The following is a 19,372-nucleotide window of genomic DNA, read 5'->3' as shown; positions in this document are numbered from 1 at the left end:
TTAAGTTTCTCTGTTTTCCATCTCCTCTACACAAACAACTGCCTATAATATATCTTTCTCTGTTTAACTCCAGGACAAAACTTCTGAGCTGCTTAATAAAGAAGGAACACTGGCTCTTAATTTTACAGCTTCAGAGAACAAGACTGCGGCTACCGACATATCAATCAAATCGATTAAAGAAGATCCTTTACTTGAGGGTATGTGCCCCTGAAATTACCTCACTCTAAGCCTCTCAGGGAGCTGGGGGGAGAGGGAGGGAAGCAAGGGATTACTCTTTCCAGGATCCCTAGAGAAATGAGAATAGGTTGCAGAGGGGAAATGTCCTTTTTATTTGTCCTCCCTCCCCTCTCTCCCTCCCTTTTTCCCCTCACCCTCCCCGAATGCTTGTGTGTGTCTGTCTGAAACAGATCTGTCTGTCGAAAACGGGCCTGGAACTCCCTCCTGTGTTGGGATTAGGTCTTGGGGGACCTGGGGTGGAGTTAGACTGCTTGCTTAATTTCATATTCATTAGAAATGGGAGGTTGCACAAGAAGTCCTGCTGAGCTTCAAGATATAAGAGCAACTTCGGGTTCCCCTTTCAAGACAAGACAAATCAAAGGCTCAGAGGCAAAACAGCTCCCTGAGCACTGAACGCCTCTTCCTCCCTCCTTCCTTCCCTCCCATCCACTCACTCTCCCTCCCTTGCTCACAGTCCAGCCTCTGTCTAGAGAAGAGGCTCTCAAACAGCCTTAGATGATTATGGATTTTCTGAGCGAGAAGTTTGCCCTGAAGAGCCAGCCGAGCAAGAACAGTGACTTTTATATGGGAGCAGGAGGCAGTTTGGAGCACGTTATGGAAACTTTGGACAATGAGTCCTTTTATAGCAAAACGTCAGGCAGCAAATGCGTACAGGCCTTCAACCCTCTGCAGAGAGCTGAGCATCATGTGAGGCTGGAGAGGACATCACCCTGCCAGGACAACAGCGGTGAGTCGTCATCCCAGGGTTATTCTCCCTCCTGGGGATGTACGGGGGAGGGCAGGGAGAGACCAAAGGCAGCTGTGCAGCTGTGGGCATGCGAGGAGCTGTCAGGTCGTAGTAAAATAACAATAACAGTAACAATACTACTGTTATAATTCTGCTACCACTTCTAATAAAAAGAATTCCGGGAGAAGGCAAACGCCTGCTTCGAAGAGCTCTTTTCCTTTCGGTGCAGCCCTTCAGCTACTGCCGTCCCCACCGGCCCCGGCCCGGGTCCCCCCGGCTGGCCGAGAGCGCGGCTCGGGCACAGCCCGCGGGGGGACCGGCGGGTCCCGGAGAGCGCTGCGGGGCACGGCCCCCCCCGGTACCCCCGGTACCCCCGGTACCCCCTTACCCTGGCCACCCCCTGATCGGCCCCTGCTCGCCCTCCGGCCGCTCCCCAGCCACCCCCGGTCCCTCTGCGAGCCGCGGCGTTTTCACCCAGCGAACCGCCGGGAAAAAGCATCGCCGGATGTCGGCGGGACCCCGGACACGGCCGCGCTCCCGTGCCGACCCCAGGCAGGGAATCGCTCCGTCATCTTTGCTTCCCTCAAATATCGTCCTGCGACGGTAGCTGGGCTCTCTGCCGTGTTACCAAAAGACGAGTAGAGGTGATTCTTCGGAAAACCACTTCGCTCTTCCGAAGAATAGTGTTAAACATTTTATCAAGTATTCAAATTTTCTCTCTCATAGACAAGGATAATGTTGAATATTTCCTTTTTAAAACATTTAAGATCTTCCTCATTATTCCAACATGATGAAAATCGCTATAGAAAGAAATTTTAAAAATAATTTCTTAGAAAAATTGGAAAGCATGGTTAAGATCAGCTGCATTAAGAAGACTAGCAATATCATATTTTTTGATTTCATATAGTCATTGAATTATATATATTTTTTGAGAAAGTTCTTTTATTTGTATGAAAAAATTTGTAAGAAATACTGATATATTTCTTCAAGTGTGATTTAGAACAGAAAAACCTATAGAAAATTGATTTATACATTGGAGCTTTTCTTAATTAGCTAATTTATTGTGTGCCTCGAGGGTTTTGGGGCATTTCCTATCTATGTATGCGTTGATGGTAAGTATCTAAAAATTGTGTTTCATTACAATCATCTCAAATTGAAAGAAAAGAAATGACCGAGAAATGTAGAAAATCTCAAAGGAAGCTTATTCTGTTACGCAGAATCTTTGTAAGTTTTAATTTCAATGGAGTTTGAGTCTTTTTCCCACCTTTTTCTTAGAAAAGAAAAAAGAGTTTTTTTAAATTCTTTAACTTATCTCATTACTTTTCCAGTAGTATGAAATAAGTTAAAAATAGAAATTGTTTTAATTTCTTATTAAGGAGCTACTGTGGAATATTTCTTATCTCTGCCACTCAAGTTTTACCTAAAGACAAATAATTCCTGCAATCCTTTTGCAAAGTACATGAAACAATCTCTTTTAATATGTTGACATTTTGAAGAAATGTCCTGTATTTTATAACTGTAACAAACCTCATTGGAAACAATTCCACTTCACAAACCTAAAAGAGGGTATATGGAATTTATTGAATTTTAAGTGTGAATTTAATTTTTGGTTTCATTTGCTTCTTGATTTGTCAGTTTACACCTATTAATTTTGCTTCATTGTTAGTTTGTATTTTCATAGAAATAGAGGTTTTTACATTTGCTTCCAAGTTTAAAGGCACATTTGTCAATAGCTTTGTGCCTCTTCTATGAAAATCTGTTTTGGGCTAAGGTTCCTTATCTGTACAACTCTAGCTGATGCTGATTTCATGGGTTGTTAACTACTTTAGCGGCAGTAGCAGCAGAGTGAAAATGCCCAAATCTCTTGTACAGTCTCCTTACTCTGTAACTTATTTCTCTACTCTGTAATATTATATAGTATTATATAAATGTAACTTATTACTACTTACTCTGTAAGTTTTCAGATGATATTTTCAGATGTATTTCTCAGTTAAAATTCAATGTGATTTCATACTTTTATTCTGTCTGTACTTAATATTGCAAATTCCTCTTCCATGATCTCATATAGAAATAACACTGCCACGATGGAACCTTGTTCCTTGTGAAACTGTTTTATATGAGCTCCTGAATCTAAACACCTCTCCTTCCCCCTTGATCATTTATTAACCTGCTGTTAACCCACCTTGTGTACAGTGAACTACGGGATTACTAAAGTGGAAGGACAGCCTCTTCACACAGAGCTGAGCAGGCCCATGGACAATTGCAACAATCTCAGGATGTCTCCAGTGAAAGGGCTGCAGGAGAAGGGGGACCTGGATGAACTTGGTGATAAGTGTGACAGCAATGTTTCCAGCAGTAAGAAGAGGAGGCACAGAACAACTTTCACCAGTTTGCAGCTGGAGGAACTTGAGAAAGTATTCCAGAAAACTCACTACCCTGATGTCTATGTAAGAGAACAGCTAGCTCTGAGAACAGAGCTCACTGAGGCCAGAGTCCAGGTAGGAACCAGATTTCAGCATTTCTATGGCAAATTGTGCACTGTAGGAATGAGTAAATTACACTCTTGGGGATTGTACAAAAGCTCTTGGAGCTAAAGTAAACAGCTAATTTTGCCTCATTTCTTTATGGATGCGAGATGTTATGCTGTAGTGCTAAAATAACTTATTTTTTAGATAGCTTGTGTTGCAGTTCTGAACACTTGTTTAAAGGATGGGAAAGCAACATCAATAGTAAAGCTGTCTTGATTTCTTGTAAAATTCCAGGCAGTGAAAACATAAATTGTTATGTGTAAAGATTCCACTAAAGACTTGTCGTTCAGACTGATGACAATGCAGAACTCGGATGCAGAGGATTCTATATGTATTATGGCATGAAAATTACAGTCTGAACAGTAATCAAATTCCTTGCTTCTATCCAAAGAGTGTGCAGCGAAAGAGCACATACATAAATGTGTATAAGTATCTATACACCTATATTTATATACTATACCTCTTATATGTAAACATAGATATGTGTGCGTATGTGTGGTTTTTGCCTGTATAAAACAAGGACATAATCCTTTTATCTTTTTTGTATGGAATGATCTTAAAAATCACAAAATTAGGAGGTACAGTTTCTGGTTTTTAAACTTTCATAACTGATGAATAATGTTACTCTAGTTTTTAGAACGAAACGCACTGGTGACCACATAGTACATTATTTGAGTATTGCAACTGCATACAAATGTGATCCATTCAGTGTGTGCTCATATAGTAATCCAAATAATATTTATGGCTTTTGATGTACAATGGTGAGAAAAGAAGCTAAATATCCAGGAAATGCAGCCTTTCCCTTGTTTAGACGCCCTCTATTAGAAGAGGATGTGAGCCACATTTTACAAGTTCATCTTAATTTAAGATATCTTCCCTGTTCTGGTAATAATCATTATTTCAATTTAAAGAATAACAATCCTGTTGATTCTTATAGACTGGGATTAATTTTTAAAATTTAGTGACTTGAATATGATAACAACTTCACAACTTGTAATTAAATACATACTCACACATGCACATAGAGAAATAGACGTCAGTGCACATGCATACAAACTGAAATTAAATCAGAAACACTTTCAGAAAGAAAGTCAGCTTATTAATTTTGTAAAGAAGTGTTCTCTTAATGTCTCTTCAAGCAGGCACCACATTTGCTGTTGTCATCAGAAAACAGGGTCCAAAACTGTGTGTCCGGTTACGACGATGTGATAGCAGCAATGTCAATGGAATTTGTTTCTGTGGCTTTTAACTCTTTAGGCTCTGCACAACCCCTCCCCTGAATTTGGTACAGCTTTCCAAGTATGACTTGCGTTCATTGGGATTTAGTCTTGACTTAGAAAAAAGAAGGTAGCATAATGTTAAAACACTGTTCTAACAAATGCGTAATTCTGGAATACGAAGAACTACTTCAAGAGAAAATTAATAGTGAGAACAGGGAGGGGAAAATTGAACTAAAGTGTGTCATCTGACTTTTTAATCACATTTTTTTTCTAAGATTTAGAGGCTTCACATAGTAAAAGTATTAAAAATAAGACAGTAAATGAAAAATATATGTCTATATCAGACTTTCACAGAGTATCTATTTCTATTTTATTTAAACATGTTCTTACCATGCTTAAAAGATAACTGATCTCTGCATTTCTCATATGCTAAATATGAAAGGACATGTTGATCATTTCTATCCAGAGTAACAAGAGTATTCCATCACAAGATTAAGCAATTTGCAAGGCCTTACGTCATTAAAGGCAAGCATCTGGCAATTCAAGGATAACAAGCAGCAGATTTCTACATTTCTTTGTGGAGGCAAATGGTTACTTTATCTCTGCCAAGAGTAAGTTTCTAGTAAAGTGGTGTAAACAGAAACATTTTGAGGGATTGTCAAAGGAAAAAAATATGTGCTTTTTCTCATTTACTTCTATGAATTCAAGCAAATTGTTTGATTTAGAGTGATCAGCTGGATACCTTACCCACAGTTCCCTTCACCACCATTTCATCAACATCCAATTTAATATTTGTCCTGCACACATGCAGAGAGAGCCAACCTGAACCTAATTTATCTAAGTTGTTCTCTTTCCTGCTGCATGTCAGTCCAGTAATTGGTACCCATTTTAAGAAGACTGTCAAGGTCTTTTTTCAAGGAAAGAACTTCAGGACTAAATTTTCTTATCGTGTCCTTGATGCCTCCTGTGGAGACAAGAGATTTTTTTCTTCCCTTCCTTTTTCTTTTTGCTGAACCTCAGGCATCATAAATAACACAAATTTACCTCCAAAGTTCCTAACAATATATTCTCAGGAGTTATATGCATAAGCCTTGCTTTCATTGCTGAATCTTTTAAAAGATTGCACATAATACATCTGCCACAAGTCCTTGAGAATGAAAATGAGCAAAATTATGCCCTGGTTGTTTAAGCAGTATCAAAACACAATTGAGCTCTCTAAAGATCTAACCAAGAATGGAATTATAAACCAAACAGTGGTTTTTTTGAATATCCCACAATATGGAATTAGAAAATATCCCTCAAAATACAGGAACTATGTATTAAAAACGCCATTCATGTATATATATATATATATACATCAAAATGAATTAATGATCAATTTAGCAGGATGACTAACTAATGCCATTGTTTCCTTTACAAAAAGTAATGGTTCAGTTAAAACTATGTCTTCTTAAAAAAGTCTCAGTGAGCTTGCTTACACCAGAACAATAATGACTGGTTGGATATTACTCTTATACAGTGTTACTTTCCTTATCAATCCCCTTTATTCATCAGGATAATTCCTAACCAGTTTAAAGTAAACTGTCTGAAAGACAAAAAGAAATTATTAAGACCATGGGACAATGACAGTTATCAGTAACAGAAAGAAATGTATGTATAACAGGTTTTTGATATAATAGTTGACACTCAAAATATTACAGAACAAACCAGGGAGTATAAAGAAATTCAAGCATAAAATCCAAATTATTCCATAGTCTAAAGTGCAATTCTTTTGTCTTCCATTATAAGAAACAGATATCACCTAACACCAATGTGAACAAAAATTCACAATAATTCAAAAACTGTCTGTGACATGGTGACTTTTTATTATCTTCCTGGCCTTTTAAACTTCTTTATAGGAAATTTTCCTGCTGAGGACGCTACTGTCCTTGTGCCAGTTTTTCCTGCCTTTTTTTTACTGCACTTAATAAAGATTATGGACACATTTAGGAGGCAGATAATGGGTAGTCATAGCAAATCAGTAGGCATGGGGATTTAAGAGAATGCTTCTTTACTTGCTACAGGCTGATCTTTCTCAGGTTGGTTTTTTCTTGTTTGTTTGGGGTTTTGTGGGTTTTTTGAGATAATATAAATGAAACAATATGTGCATTTAAAATAGCTAGCAAAAGTTAAGAAGGTGTGACATTTGCAAGATTGAAACAGTAAAAAATTAATTTTCAGGTGGAAAACTTCCCTTTTGTAGATAAACAGAAATTTTCAAAGCCAGTGTCCAAAACCTTATATTTTCCTAAAACCCTCTGCACAGTATATAATTTTTTGTACCCTGATGACTCTTTCCTTGTATGCTATAGGTTTGGTTTCAGAATCGAAGAGCAAAATGGAGAAAAAGAGAACGCTATGGTCAGATCCAGCAAGCTAAGAGCCACTTTGCTGCCACCTATGATATATCTGTTCTTCCAAGGACTGACAGCTACCCTCAGGTATGGTAAAGACCAAGCAATACTTTGGTTCTACATTTAGCAGCCATCTAAACAACTCTGGTTTTGTATGCTTTTCTAGGATGAGGTAGAAACTATCTGATCTCTAGCTTCCTTCTGATGTGTTAAACATGCACCATTTCTTTATGGACCTCACCAGACCATTAAATAGAACGAGTCTCCTCCTAGCATGAAACTGTAATATAGCCATGAAGAATCAGAACTGCATGTATATTGCTGGGGGAGAGAGGCAGAGGGACAGGACAGCTTTCTCAGACCATTGTGTTTGATTTAATTTGGTTTTTTTTTTATTTTTTCAGTTCCCTGTTAGTAAATAATAAGTTATACTGTGTAATAAGGTCATAATCTTCTGACTCTGTTCTTCAGTCCTTTGGTTTACTGCTTTACCTCACTCTCTGCTTTTGTCTCCTTGCTTGCTTTAGCACATTGAACATTTTTATTCTGGATCCATTTTTTTTCTTGTCTCTGGCTTCACGTTGCCTTTACCACATAATTAATTAAAAAAGCACCATACAAAGCAAAAATTCTTGCATGGCTCTCTTCCACTTCTGGTGTTCTGGTGCTCCTCAGCTTCATTAGGTAGCAGGGTCTCTGCCAACCTTAAGAATATGTTATATGTGAGCTTGCTTTAGTCATGCTCTAAATTGGCTGGATGAAGAGTTCCTCAGGGTAAGAGTGGCTGGAAGCTGTCCCAGCAGAGAAGGGCCTGTGGGCACTGGTTGACAGCAGCTGAACATGAGCCAGCGTTTGCCCAGGTGGCCAAGAAGGCCAATGGCATCCTGGCCTGGACCAGGGCAGGGATTGTCCCCCTGTGCTTGGCAGTGGTGGGGCCACACCTCGAGTGCTGTGTCCAGTTCTGGGCTCTTCACTGTGAGAAGGACATGGAGGGGCTGGAGCGAGTCCAGAGAAGGCCAGAGAAGGACAACGGAGCTGGGGAAAGGCCTGGAGCACACATACTATGAGAAGCAGCTGAAGGAGCTGGGCTTCTTTGCCTGGAGAAAAGGTGGTGCATAAGGGTGATAAGGTCTCCCTTACCACTCTCTTCAACTGCATGAAATGAGACTGTAGCAAGATGGGCCTTGGTCTCTTCTCCCAGGGAACAAGTGACAGGTCAAGAGGACTTAGCCTCAAGCTGAGCCAAGGGAGGTTCAGGTCAGACATCAGGAAGAATTTTTTCACTGAAATGGTGGTTAAGCACTGGGGTGGTGGAGTCACCATCCCTAGAAGTGCTCAAGAATTGACTGGAAATGACAATTATGCTATGCTCTAATATATCATGGCAGCGTTTGGTCAAATGTTGGACCTGATGTTCTTGGAGGTCTTTTCTTAGTGATTCTATGAATGTGATTGGCTATGAACCAGGGGTCATGTGTCATCTACTCAGTTTAACATGCTTTACCTCTGAGGAGGTTGCATATTTCTGGGTTTGGTGCCTGGGCCAGAGCTGGCTTGTGTTCCAGCAGCTCAGAACATGGACACAACCATTTCATCTGTGGTGTCACTTGTAAGTCTGCCTGGTTTTGTTTTAAAAGGTAGCAGGGCAATAACCCAAATTGCTTTAGCAACTGCTGCATGACTGTGTGTTTAGGTGGACACAATCTTAGGTTTTTGCAAAAACATAGATATTCATTCACTCACAGATCTCAGTCAAGGTGGTCAACTCTTCTTGGAGGTTTTTCTGAGTTACCTATAGCATCACAACAAGTGATACAAGGAGCAGTGTTGAAGCTTTGGGATTTCTAGACTAAATTTGTATCTGCCAGCTTATCTTGTATTTTTAGTAGGATTCCATCTACATATTTTCCTAAATGACGAATGTTTCATTAGTATAAGATAATGGAATAATATAAGTCATTGGTAAGCACTTAAAATGATTGTCCTAAAATTAATGTTTTTCAAAAATCTCACATTTCTTAACTATATGATAATAAGATCTATAAAATTCTAACAAATTAAAATACCTGTTCCATACTTTCAGATTGTTAAAAAGATTAATTCACTGCATTTCTGTTTATATTTTTGCCAAAAAATATCTGCTAGACAGATAACACAACTAATCTTCATCCTGACAAATATTTCCATCACTAATTAATAGATTCTTAACAACAGACGATTGAAATGCAAATGCTGGCCCCATAATCTTTGATCAAGCATCTCTGAAATTTCTGTGTAGAAATACAAGACGTGTACTCATTCACAAACACGAATGCAACGTGCTCACCTACAACCACAGACTAACAGACTGCAGGAAAACAGTGAGGCACAAATGTGTGATTTGGTCTGGTCACCTGCATGAGAATGCTGCGCTGTGCTGTTCTGTACCTCAAGGACAGGAGCAAGGAGCTAAATGAAGGTGTGAGTGCACTTTGCATTGGCTGTTTGAGCTGAGTGGTTGCATGCATAGCTTGGCTACATGATAAAAACAAGGTAGCCCGCTCGTCAGAGAAAAAGTTGGCTACTTTTCTGTATATGAGTAGGTATCCAGGCAATTATCACAGAACATTTAATAAAAATAATACATGTTCTTGCTGTTGTGGTGGTAATTCTTCATAGTTTTCATGCTATGAAATCCTCTCCTTCAGTAAAACCACATCTCTATCATGTATATAACATTTCCAGTGAGAATGACTGAGACAGTGAAAATCTGTTTTAAAAACAATGACTACTAACATCACTGCATTCAAATATTTTGAACCAGATGTCGTAAGTGCTTCACTTATGGAAAATAAATATACAGCACCTGATTTGCTATAAATTCATCAATCTATCCCAGAACTCAGGCAGAAATGGTATTTAAAATTGTTTTATTGTAATGTTATATATTGATTTCCCCAACAATTCCTTTATTTCATTGTAGTTAATGTAAGAAAAGAAAACAAATATCCTTTTTCCTTTATCTTTATTCATGTACCAACACCACCACAGGCACTTCTCTTGTGACAATAGGCAAATATTAGACAAGCTTTTCCATACTTTTAAATAAATAGTTAAATTTTTCTTGTGGATTGTAGAGCACAGATCACTAGCGCTTATTTAAGAATCACAGAGAAAAACAGACTCTCTGTTGCTGGAAAAAAATATAGGTTGAATGCTGAAGAACAATGAAATCAAGCTGAGAAATTTACAGCTTTATGGCAGAAAGAGCAGGAACAAATATGAATTTCTGGTGTGCATTATATGGATTTGCAGCCTGCAGATTTTCTGTTTTGAGTCCAACCATGCATATGTTGAGAAAACACATCTCGGTTGCATTCCAGCAGAAGCATCAGTCTCTTTGCAGTCAACAGAGGGTGCCGTGGAGACTTCTGCTTAGTCTCCTCACCAATTATCTTCATCAAATACAAATTAAGAACATAATGCTGCTAGGCATTGTGTGACTTCATAAACCCGAAGGTTTTTCCTGTAGGAAAATGAATCTTTCAACTCATTTCAGACAGAAGGTTGGCTCTGAATCAGAGAAAAGTTGAGATTGGAAGTGACCTCTGAAGGTGGTCTGGTCCAACATCTGTCTCTATAATCCAGGCTAATTTTGCTACTAAATTCCACATCTTTATCTTCACAATAATAACAATTTAGATTATTTTTTGGTAGTTCATAATTCTTTGCTTTGCTCTTTCAGTCTAACCTTAATTATTTTTACAGTATATTGACTTCAGATGTTGGTTGCTGTTTTTTTTGGGGTTTTTTTTTTGTTTGTTTGTTGTGGGTTTTTTTGTTGTTTGTTTTTTAATTGTTCATCTACCTGCCAAGAAATTGAAAATCTCCTAAACTGGACAAATTCTGCATGCATATATTTTCCATTAATTATACAGTCAAAACCTGGGTTACAGAGGAGGGCCGTTTGTACAACATTCTAGAACAACCACCTCTTATTCAGATGTTTTTTTCAAGGCTTTAAAAACATTATGCTGAAAATCAGATTTTTCTAGGAAAATTTTATTCACAGTGATTTTCATTCATTTTAGTAAAAGTTTTCAGTTTCATTAGCTTCAGTGTTTGAACTTCAAGGTTCTCTTGTAGATGCAACACATTGTGGTCTAAGTCATCTTAAATGCACTCAGGAGTACACATATCCTAGACAGTTTTAGCTTAACTAACAATAGCCTACTGATGATATGAAAGTGAAGATACAACATCTTAACATCAGCTGGGAAATTAATGCAGATGCCCTTCATGGGGAAGTTTACTTCATTTCACCGGGGTGAATGTCAGTAAATAAGCCATAGTTAATGTGGTCACTTAAATACAGTGTAGGGTGTTATTAAACATGTGTCAGGATATCTGAGACACTGTTGAAGTGTTGATGAACAGGATTTAAAAGAAGGATCTATCCTTCATCTTAGGCAGTCATGGTCAGATAAGTATTAGACATTTGTGCTTAGGAAACTTAACCAAAGGGACTTTTATACCAGACACGGATTCCCTTTACAGCTGTCAAAAATCTGATCAATTAAATTTTTTATTCCTAAAACATAAGGTGTAAAATAAGTAAGATGATCTCTAAGCATTTTTTATTCTGATACCTGGTTCATCTGCAGTCATCTGTAGTTATCTTACACAGATGTATGAGTGATATGTTGGAAGAGGAACAATAAAAAGTCTCTTTAGCTCTGTTCTTCTCTTACCTTATTGGTCTTTACTTGACTCCCTCTGCCACACTGTGTTAGTGGGAAGGCTCCTGTTACAAAGGGTACTTGATCTTATCAGATTCAATGATTACCTATGAGAACTAACAAGAAAACCTGAGACAAAATTTCATTCTACGCCCTCCTTATTTACGCATGCAAGAGCCTATAATATTATCACACAGACTTCCAGCTTTCCCTGTGTGAATTAAACTAATAAAGCTGTTGTCTTTATAAATAAGTGCATCAGTATGTAAATAAACATTAAACTGTATTACTGAAAAGCTGATAACAAAGGTCGACATTTTTCTTCCAGATAGGTTCTTTCTTTGCATCTTTCCTCCTTTTTACTTGTTCTTTGAATCATGTTCATTTGTTGTAATTTTTCTTCTGAAGTTCTTTTAAAAGGATTAATTTTGTCACACCACCCTACTTTCCCTCTTAATGTCACATGTAAAATGTTTGTGTTTTTTTAAAATTTTCTTGAAAATGCAGGGAAGACTTGGATAGGATTGAATTTAATTTTTTGTTTCAATTGAAAAACTCAATATAGTGCAGGTAGGAATCCTAAGACAACAAAGGCTTTTCCAAAGAATGGGAACAGGAGTGATATAGAAGGTCTAGAAAGAAAGGAAAATGTTGAAATCTCAGAAACAGAAGGAAGAGGCTGAAGTTTGCATTCCATCCACCAGAATGATAAATCAAATTAATATGTTGAACAGCATGGCATCACATGATGTGCTGGCAGTCAAAGAGTGTAGAATTGGTATCAGCATACATGTGTTAAGTACTAAGTCCTTGGATCATCATTATAGCCTTAGTACATATGGCTAATCCTCATTAGCAATAATCAAAGTTACATGCTCCAATTAAATGTTCATATGGAATGTATTAGACGCCACATGTTATATGACTTAAAATTTCTTTTAACTGTAGTAGACATATAAATGACAGTTAATCACAATAGTTCATTAAGGCTATGGGTACCCTGATTAAGTAGGAGTGGTTGTGGCAGACATATCTGAGCTAGCTTCAAAGAGGTTTTATCACACACTCATGCATGGAGCTCGGGCTGAGCTACCACCTGCATGGCGTGTGTCCTGCTGCATGTGTGCTCGCTTGCCTGGCTGTGGCTGATCTTCCAACAAGAGTGAAGTGACACTTCTAATCTTTCTGGGTGGTGTCTGCTCCACACAAAGTAGCTTTTGCACTCCACTTTTATTTTTTCTGGGTAATAAGCCACCACTGTATGTGGTCCTTCTCATAGTCTCAACATCCAGTTTGTTGCTCTGTGGGGTTTCTGTGTGAAACATGTATCTTTTAAAGTGTGAATGACTTTACTGGGGCTTAATTTTATGGCAAATTCTCTTTTTTTTTTTTTTTTTTTTTTCCTAAGATACACAACATTTTTAATAGTATTTTTCAAAATATGAAATATTGTCTTTAACTGTATAATAGGGTTGTAATATAATTAATCCATATTGTAGCTGGCCTCAAGATTGCAGTAGAGAGAATTTACAGTTTACAAAACATCCCATACAAGAGTAAAAGCTTGATGGCTTTTCAAGTCCTACATTATTTTGAAGCCTAGCAGACTTGTTTAAATGTGGAATCTAACGGTCCAATTTTTATTTTGTTCACCATGTGTAAGGCAAAAGTGGACAAAAGGTGTCTATCACATTTTAAATCTGTATCATTAAACTTCTCACTAACATGTGCTAATTAGCATTTTATTCATATCTGAAAATTGTATGCTGCATCTCTCTCATACCTGAGCCCAATACAGTACAGGTGATCTTCACATGTGCACTTGTCACATTGCAACAGCTCCTACAAAATGATCACAAATTAAACACTGAGAAGTGTTTAGTCTAGCTAGAAATGCAAAAATACAATGAGAGTGGTGAAACATTGGGACAAGTTGCTCATAGAAATTAATGAAGGCCTGCAGCTGGAGTGACTCAAAACACGGCTGGTTGGGGCTTGAGTAACCTTATCTAAATTTGAGACTAGCTGCAAGCAAGGGTTTAGAAAAATAATCCCAGAGGATCTTTTCAGTTTAAGTTATTCTGAGAATCTACAAGCTTGGGAAGTACAGGCAAATTTCTGCCTGTATTTTGGACACTCTAAAGAGGAACCCAGAAAAAAAAAAAAAAGTGGAAAGTTACAGAAAAAATTAATTGTGCTGATAGACCAGGAATGACCAACAGATACAAGATGTGAACTATAGTGGTTTTGAGCAGTGTAACAGCTATTCCATTTAGTCTCCCAAAAGTAGCTCCTTGTGCTAGCACAGATCTGATATTTCTGTCAGTGCAAGGAGAGGAGTATTTAAAAATTTAGCAAATCAGTCTGACACTCACATATTTTCTATAATTACATAAATCCTTAGCTCTTCATTTAGTGCCATTTTTGTTTTCCACAGAGTAAATGTGTAGTTTCTAATTACTTACTAGTGTAATTATAGCAACATTCATTACATATAACATCTATTATGTAATATAAGAATAACATCTCTTGATATCTAGAGATCTTAAAAGATTAGAATTTTGTATCCCATATGAAGCACTAGAACAGGTGCACTCAAGCAGAAGTTGTGTGTGCTCACAGGGCTATCTGCTGGAGATGGTCTCTAGTCTGGATAAGCAGGTCACAGAAATAACACAAGTCAAAAGTTTGGTGATGGGAGAACAAAGCTAGGGAAGTGATAGAAAAATTCCCAGGAAAAATTTTGATCTTTGAGCTTATGTGATTTCCCCAGGGGCTGCATAAAAAGGCTGAAGCTCAGGGAGTTTGAAAGTTTATCATAAAGAAAAGCAATGAAACCAAGCGGGATGACCAATTACCTCAGCTAGTTTTCCTCTGCAGTGTCTAACAGAAGAAGGTCATGTGCCTAGGAAATCATATCATAACCATGTTAACAACCATAACTCTCCAGTTATGTTCTTGTCACAGCTATGAAATCCTATTTCTTTTTCTATCAGGAAGGGTGTGTGTGCATGTGTATGCATGTATAAAACATACAGTAGGTAAATATATTGAAGGGCTCTGGTAATTTCATGGTAACCACAAGAGCAAAGCTCAAGTTGTTTGTGATGTTAACAGAAACCAGAGATGTGCTGCATGTATGGCCTCATTCACAGTCTCTGAATTGCCTTTTATATAGTTCATGGATCACACAAGATTTTAAGAGGAAAAATATTTTCTTTAAATTCATGTACATAATGTTGCTTTTCCTTCTAACATACCAGAAGAAGTTCTCATCATTTTGACTTATTGTGAAATGTTACTGTATTTATTTTTAATACAGGAATACTTTCTGCACCTTAATTTCACTACAAGATATTTATGTTGTAAATCCTTGCAAAGAAATGAAAATTTAATATCAAATGTGAAGTCATCCCACCAACTAAAATGAATAGAAAATTGATATGACTGAAACATTGTTTTGGAAAGCATAACTGCCTCATGAGAGAAGATGGAAAGATTTTCTAGAGTTTTTTGGCATTCCTGAATTAAGTTTAATTATTTGGATTCCTTTCTCTAAGGAAGAAACCTAGGGCACTCCTTTAAAAGTTTTAGAAATTAATAGCTTGTTCACATGTTTCTTTAAAAAGATATTGGCATATTTAAGGATTTGCAGCTGGATTATGTTCTCATTTACACCTGTGCAATCTCAGTGAACCTAAATTGAAGGAGATTTGTCTAGGATAAAAATATCAGGAAAATTGGTGGTACTAAACTTAGTTTACTGCAAACCAAACTACTCGAAATATGGAAAGAAGGAGTGATTTTGTGATTCCTCCAGACCACATAGGTTATTGGGCACTTTCTAACTGAGCCTCTGAACCTTTTGAAGACTTCCCATCATGACTGTATTAAAGGTAAACTTGTTCATGTTTGTATTTAAACATATCTTTTTTGAAAATTCCTCCCATAATTATATCTGTGCTGCATGGGTGACTGCAGCATTTGCCATAGCATTTCTTAGAAAGAAATTTCAGTATGTCAGATAAAAAAGGCTTTGTTGCATGTAAATTAGCTTTGGAGATTATGAACTCCTTCAGAAATAGCTCATGTATTAGACACTGTGTAAATTAACTAGTTTCTCCCTGGGGAAATTTGTCTGATTATATGTCAAAACTTGCTCAGGTAGGTTAATTAAGGAGTAATAAGGCAGCTGGGAACTATGTCAAAGTGTAGAGAGTCTCCCATGGGCTGGCGTTTGAGTCTTCTGAAAAGTGATTATGGGAGGAGGCAACTGGAAAGTTCTGAAACTTCTTTTAGATTTCCTCATGTAGACTTCAGGAGGCTCACAATGAGGAGGAAAAAATCTTCCATATCTGTCCTCAGACACATTACTCCCTCCATCGCCTCCCAGCAGGCTACCTAAAATATGCAGGAGCAGAAGCCTGAGGTGCGCCCAGCTCTGTGGGTGTATGTGTGTGCATGGAAGGGCACGTCCATGACTGTGTGGAACTGTAGCTGCATGCATGCATGTCTGTGTGAACAAGCTGAGCAGACCCAGAGTTTGGGGAGATGTGTTGCTACCATGATTTTTCCCCAAGATTTTGCAGGAAACAGGAATGGAGCATTTACTGGATTATTTTTTTGCTGCCGGAATTCCCAAGGAGCCTGGATTAGCTGTCAGCTCCCAATGACCTTGCTAATACAACTGTTTAAAATATTAACTTTTAAAATAAGACTATTTCATCCTTCCTATCTGCACTAGATCTCTAGCTAGATGAGTTCAGTGAACTATAATTTATCGCTTTAGCGTGTTGGTGGTTTGGTGGGTATGTGCTGTTGCAAAGTGATAGGGCAATGGGAGAAAAAACACAACTCATCAGCCTTAGAAACATGTTTTCATTTTGTGTGTGTGTATGTGTGTGTCTGTCATAATTCATTACTTCCCCTGACCTCTACTTTGGCAGAAAAAAATCACTCAGCTAGAGAGATAACCTTTATATCTTAAAGTCAAAATTCCTTTGTCTATGGATTCGGAATGTGAATGTAAAATTAAGTTTGAAGTGGGAATTCACTTTTCAGTGCTAACTGAAACTGAAGAGTTTCCAACATATCACAGGGAACAAAGACATGTGGGCTCAATCGTAGTGCATCAGGGCAAGGATACACTGAACAGACTACAGATTTTTAGAGTGAAGACAAATTTAGCAAAGGAAAACAAATAGGAAATTATATAGTTACTGGCTGACAAGATCTGTACTGGAAATGGGGGCTAAAAATGCCTTGCCTGATGTTATTTATACAAAAAAAAATATCAACATTCAGGAAAGATATATAGATACAAGTGGAGAAGACATACAAAGCTGTATATTGTATAATGGTGTGTGCAAATGAGGAATGACTGAGGAAGTTTGAGTATGTCAGAAATTATATCATATACATGTAGTACTGATAGCGAGAAAGTAGACAGTTTGGAAAAACAGAAGGGCAGCTGCTGAGTGTGAAGTTTGATCAAATCAAAGTGAATAGAGCAGGGACGAAAGACCATGCAGTCTGAGATAACAACAAGAGCTGACTTATGTTAGGTCTTAAAAATCTTCCTATCTGTTCATCTAGCAACAAACAAGTGAAAAATACCTATCCATAAGTAGCATCTATACATAGATGGTAGAAGGTCTGAGACTCAGAATGAAGCTTTAAGTGACTGCCAAGTATAGAAAGGGTTATACATCAAAGCTTGAATACATGGTTACTCCAGACATTGCTGGTAACCACAATGTTTGTGTCCTAGTCTGTCATGCAACGTTTTCCAGGGATGCACAATGCAGCTTGTTAAGGCTGAGTGCTGAAACAGAAAGGCCCTCAAAGTATAATTTCACATAAAAAATCATGAAAAGAAATATTATGTCAAATCTATCTTTGAAACAAATTTAAGGAAAGGTCTTGAACGTATTATCAGTAATTCCTGTTTTTAGGGTTTCATTTCTTTTAAAGTAATTATGCAACACTTCTCATTATTAAATTTTTCAAATACTTGTTGGGCTTTGTCGCTTGAGAAATCCAAATTAGTTTGTTTTGTTCACCCTTTTCCTGCCATTACAGTGGGAATTCTAATGAGGAGAAGCATTTATATTGAAAACATCTATGATCTTGTACACTCTTTTGACACCCTTTCTCTGATGTCAGTTGTGTGTTTCTACACCACAGGGCAAATGGATGACAAAATTAGGAACATGACTCATCAGCCCTTGCTCTTGAGTGAACAATCTCGTATTTTGACTCGTGTGATCTCTTCATACTCTTTTCTAACATGATTTGCAGAGAACTTGTTAAATACTTGTTGCTTCTTTCAGAGGAGAACTAATTGTGTATGAAGGAGAGCAAACCAAGCATTGCAGAAAACAAAAGATGAACTATCTAAGTTTAATTGTATTCATTTTATGTGTTCCAGATTCAGAACAATCTGTGGGCAGGGAATGCTGCCAGTGGTTCTGTGGTTACCTCCTGCATGCTGCCACGAGATACATCCTCCTGTATGACACCTTACTCCCATTCACCCCGGACAGATTCTGGCTACACAGGCTTTTCAAACCACCAGAATCAATTCAGTCACATGCCCCTCAATAATTTTTTCACTGACTCGTTGCTTTCTGGGGCAACCAATGGACATGCTTTTGAAACCAAGCCAGAGTTTGAAAGGAGGTCCTCCAGCATTGCAGTTCTACGGATGAAAGCTAAAGAGCATGCTGCCAATATTTCCTGGGCCATGTAATATAGCAGTACCCTCTCTCACTTTCTTTTTTTTTTTTTTTAAAGCAAACTAAAACCATTTTTATTTCCCATATTTAAAGGGAACAACAATAAGCTGCTGTGTGTGGAATGCTAGAAATCACAATATACACGATGTCTGCTTAAAGAAATGCAATATAATATTTAACAATAAACCAAGAATAAACCAAATAGATTTACTATGCATCAAGCTCAACAAGCCCTCTTTGTTCTGCTTTTTATATATGTTTTGTTGTACCAGTTGATGAAATATGATTATAGAATCTACAAAAAAAAAAATAAAACTACTAAGAAAATGTGTCTCCTCCATGGTTTTTAGCAGTCCTGTATAAAAAAATTGTGCTTTACAAATGAATACTTCATAAAGGAACAACCTGGTAAAGGATAATAAATTTATTATACTAAACCCATGATGTAAATCTCTAGGCACACCACGCAAAGAAGGAAATATATGACCATTCATTTTCTACGTAGAATTTGTAGACTGAGTTCCCTCAGCACTGCGCTGCTGCTTTAAGCCAGCTCTGCTTTTTGCTAAATGCATGTTGAGCTTGTTGAATTTATATCAATGAACAGCTAATGTAATAAGAATAGAAGGTACTACTTTATTTTATGGACTTGAGTGTATTTCTATTAAAGATAAAGAGATTTTTTTGGAGTCAAGTATAATGCTGAGAGTAGGATCACAATGTTTAATAGAGTTTTCAAAGATGTGCACAGATTATGTGTCAACCGGTATTAATATTTATATTAAAGGTTATAGAGAGGGTGTCATGAAGCT

At 37.5% G+C, this 19,372-nt stretch overlaps 1 protein-coding gene across 1 annotated transcript; it reads left to right on the top strand.

Moving 5' to 3' along the window:
• Positions 1–676: 676 nt before the first annotated feature.
• Positions 677–18,574, top strand: LOC131591862 (ALX homeobox protein 1). Its single transcript, XM_058862963.1, has 4 exons — positions 677–964; positions 3,158–3,462; positions 7,064–7,192; positions 18,254–18,574. The coding sequence occupies exons 1-4, from the start codon at positions 733–735 to the stop codon at positions 18,572–18,574; spliced, it is 987 nt and encodes a 328-aa protein (XP_058718946.1). The 5' UTR covers positions 677–732.
• Positions 18,575–19,372: the final 798 nt, after the last annotated feature.

This window comes from Poecile atricapillus, chromosome W, assembly GCF_030490865.1.
Source record: "Poecile atricapillus isolate bPoeAtr1 chromosome W, bPoeAtr1.hap1, whole genome shotgun sequence".
Taxonomy (NCBI): Eukaryota; Metazoa; Chordata; class Aves; order Passeriformes; family Paridae; genus Poecile; species Poecile atricapillus.
Note: the sequence above shows the minus strand (reverse complement) of the source record. Positions and strands in the feature narration are given on the sequence as shown.

What these genes read in the sequence shown, in the direction of transcription:
- LOC131591862 (XM_058862963.1), top strand. Translation starts at nt 733, where the DNA reads ATGATTATGGATTTTCTGAGCGAGAAGTTTGCCCTGAAGAGCCAGCCG. An exon ending in ACCCTGCCAGGACAACAGCG is followed by an intron (nt 965 to 3,157) that starts GTGAGTCGTCAT and finishes CCTTGTGTACAG; the next exon opens with TGAACTACGGGATTACTAAA. An exon ending in GGACTGACAGCTACCCTCAG is followed by an intron (nt 7,193 to 18,253) that starts GTATGGTAAAGA and finishes TATGTGTTCCAG; the next exon opens with ATTCAGAACAATCTGTGGGC.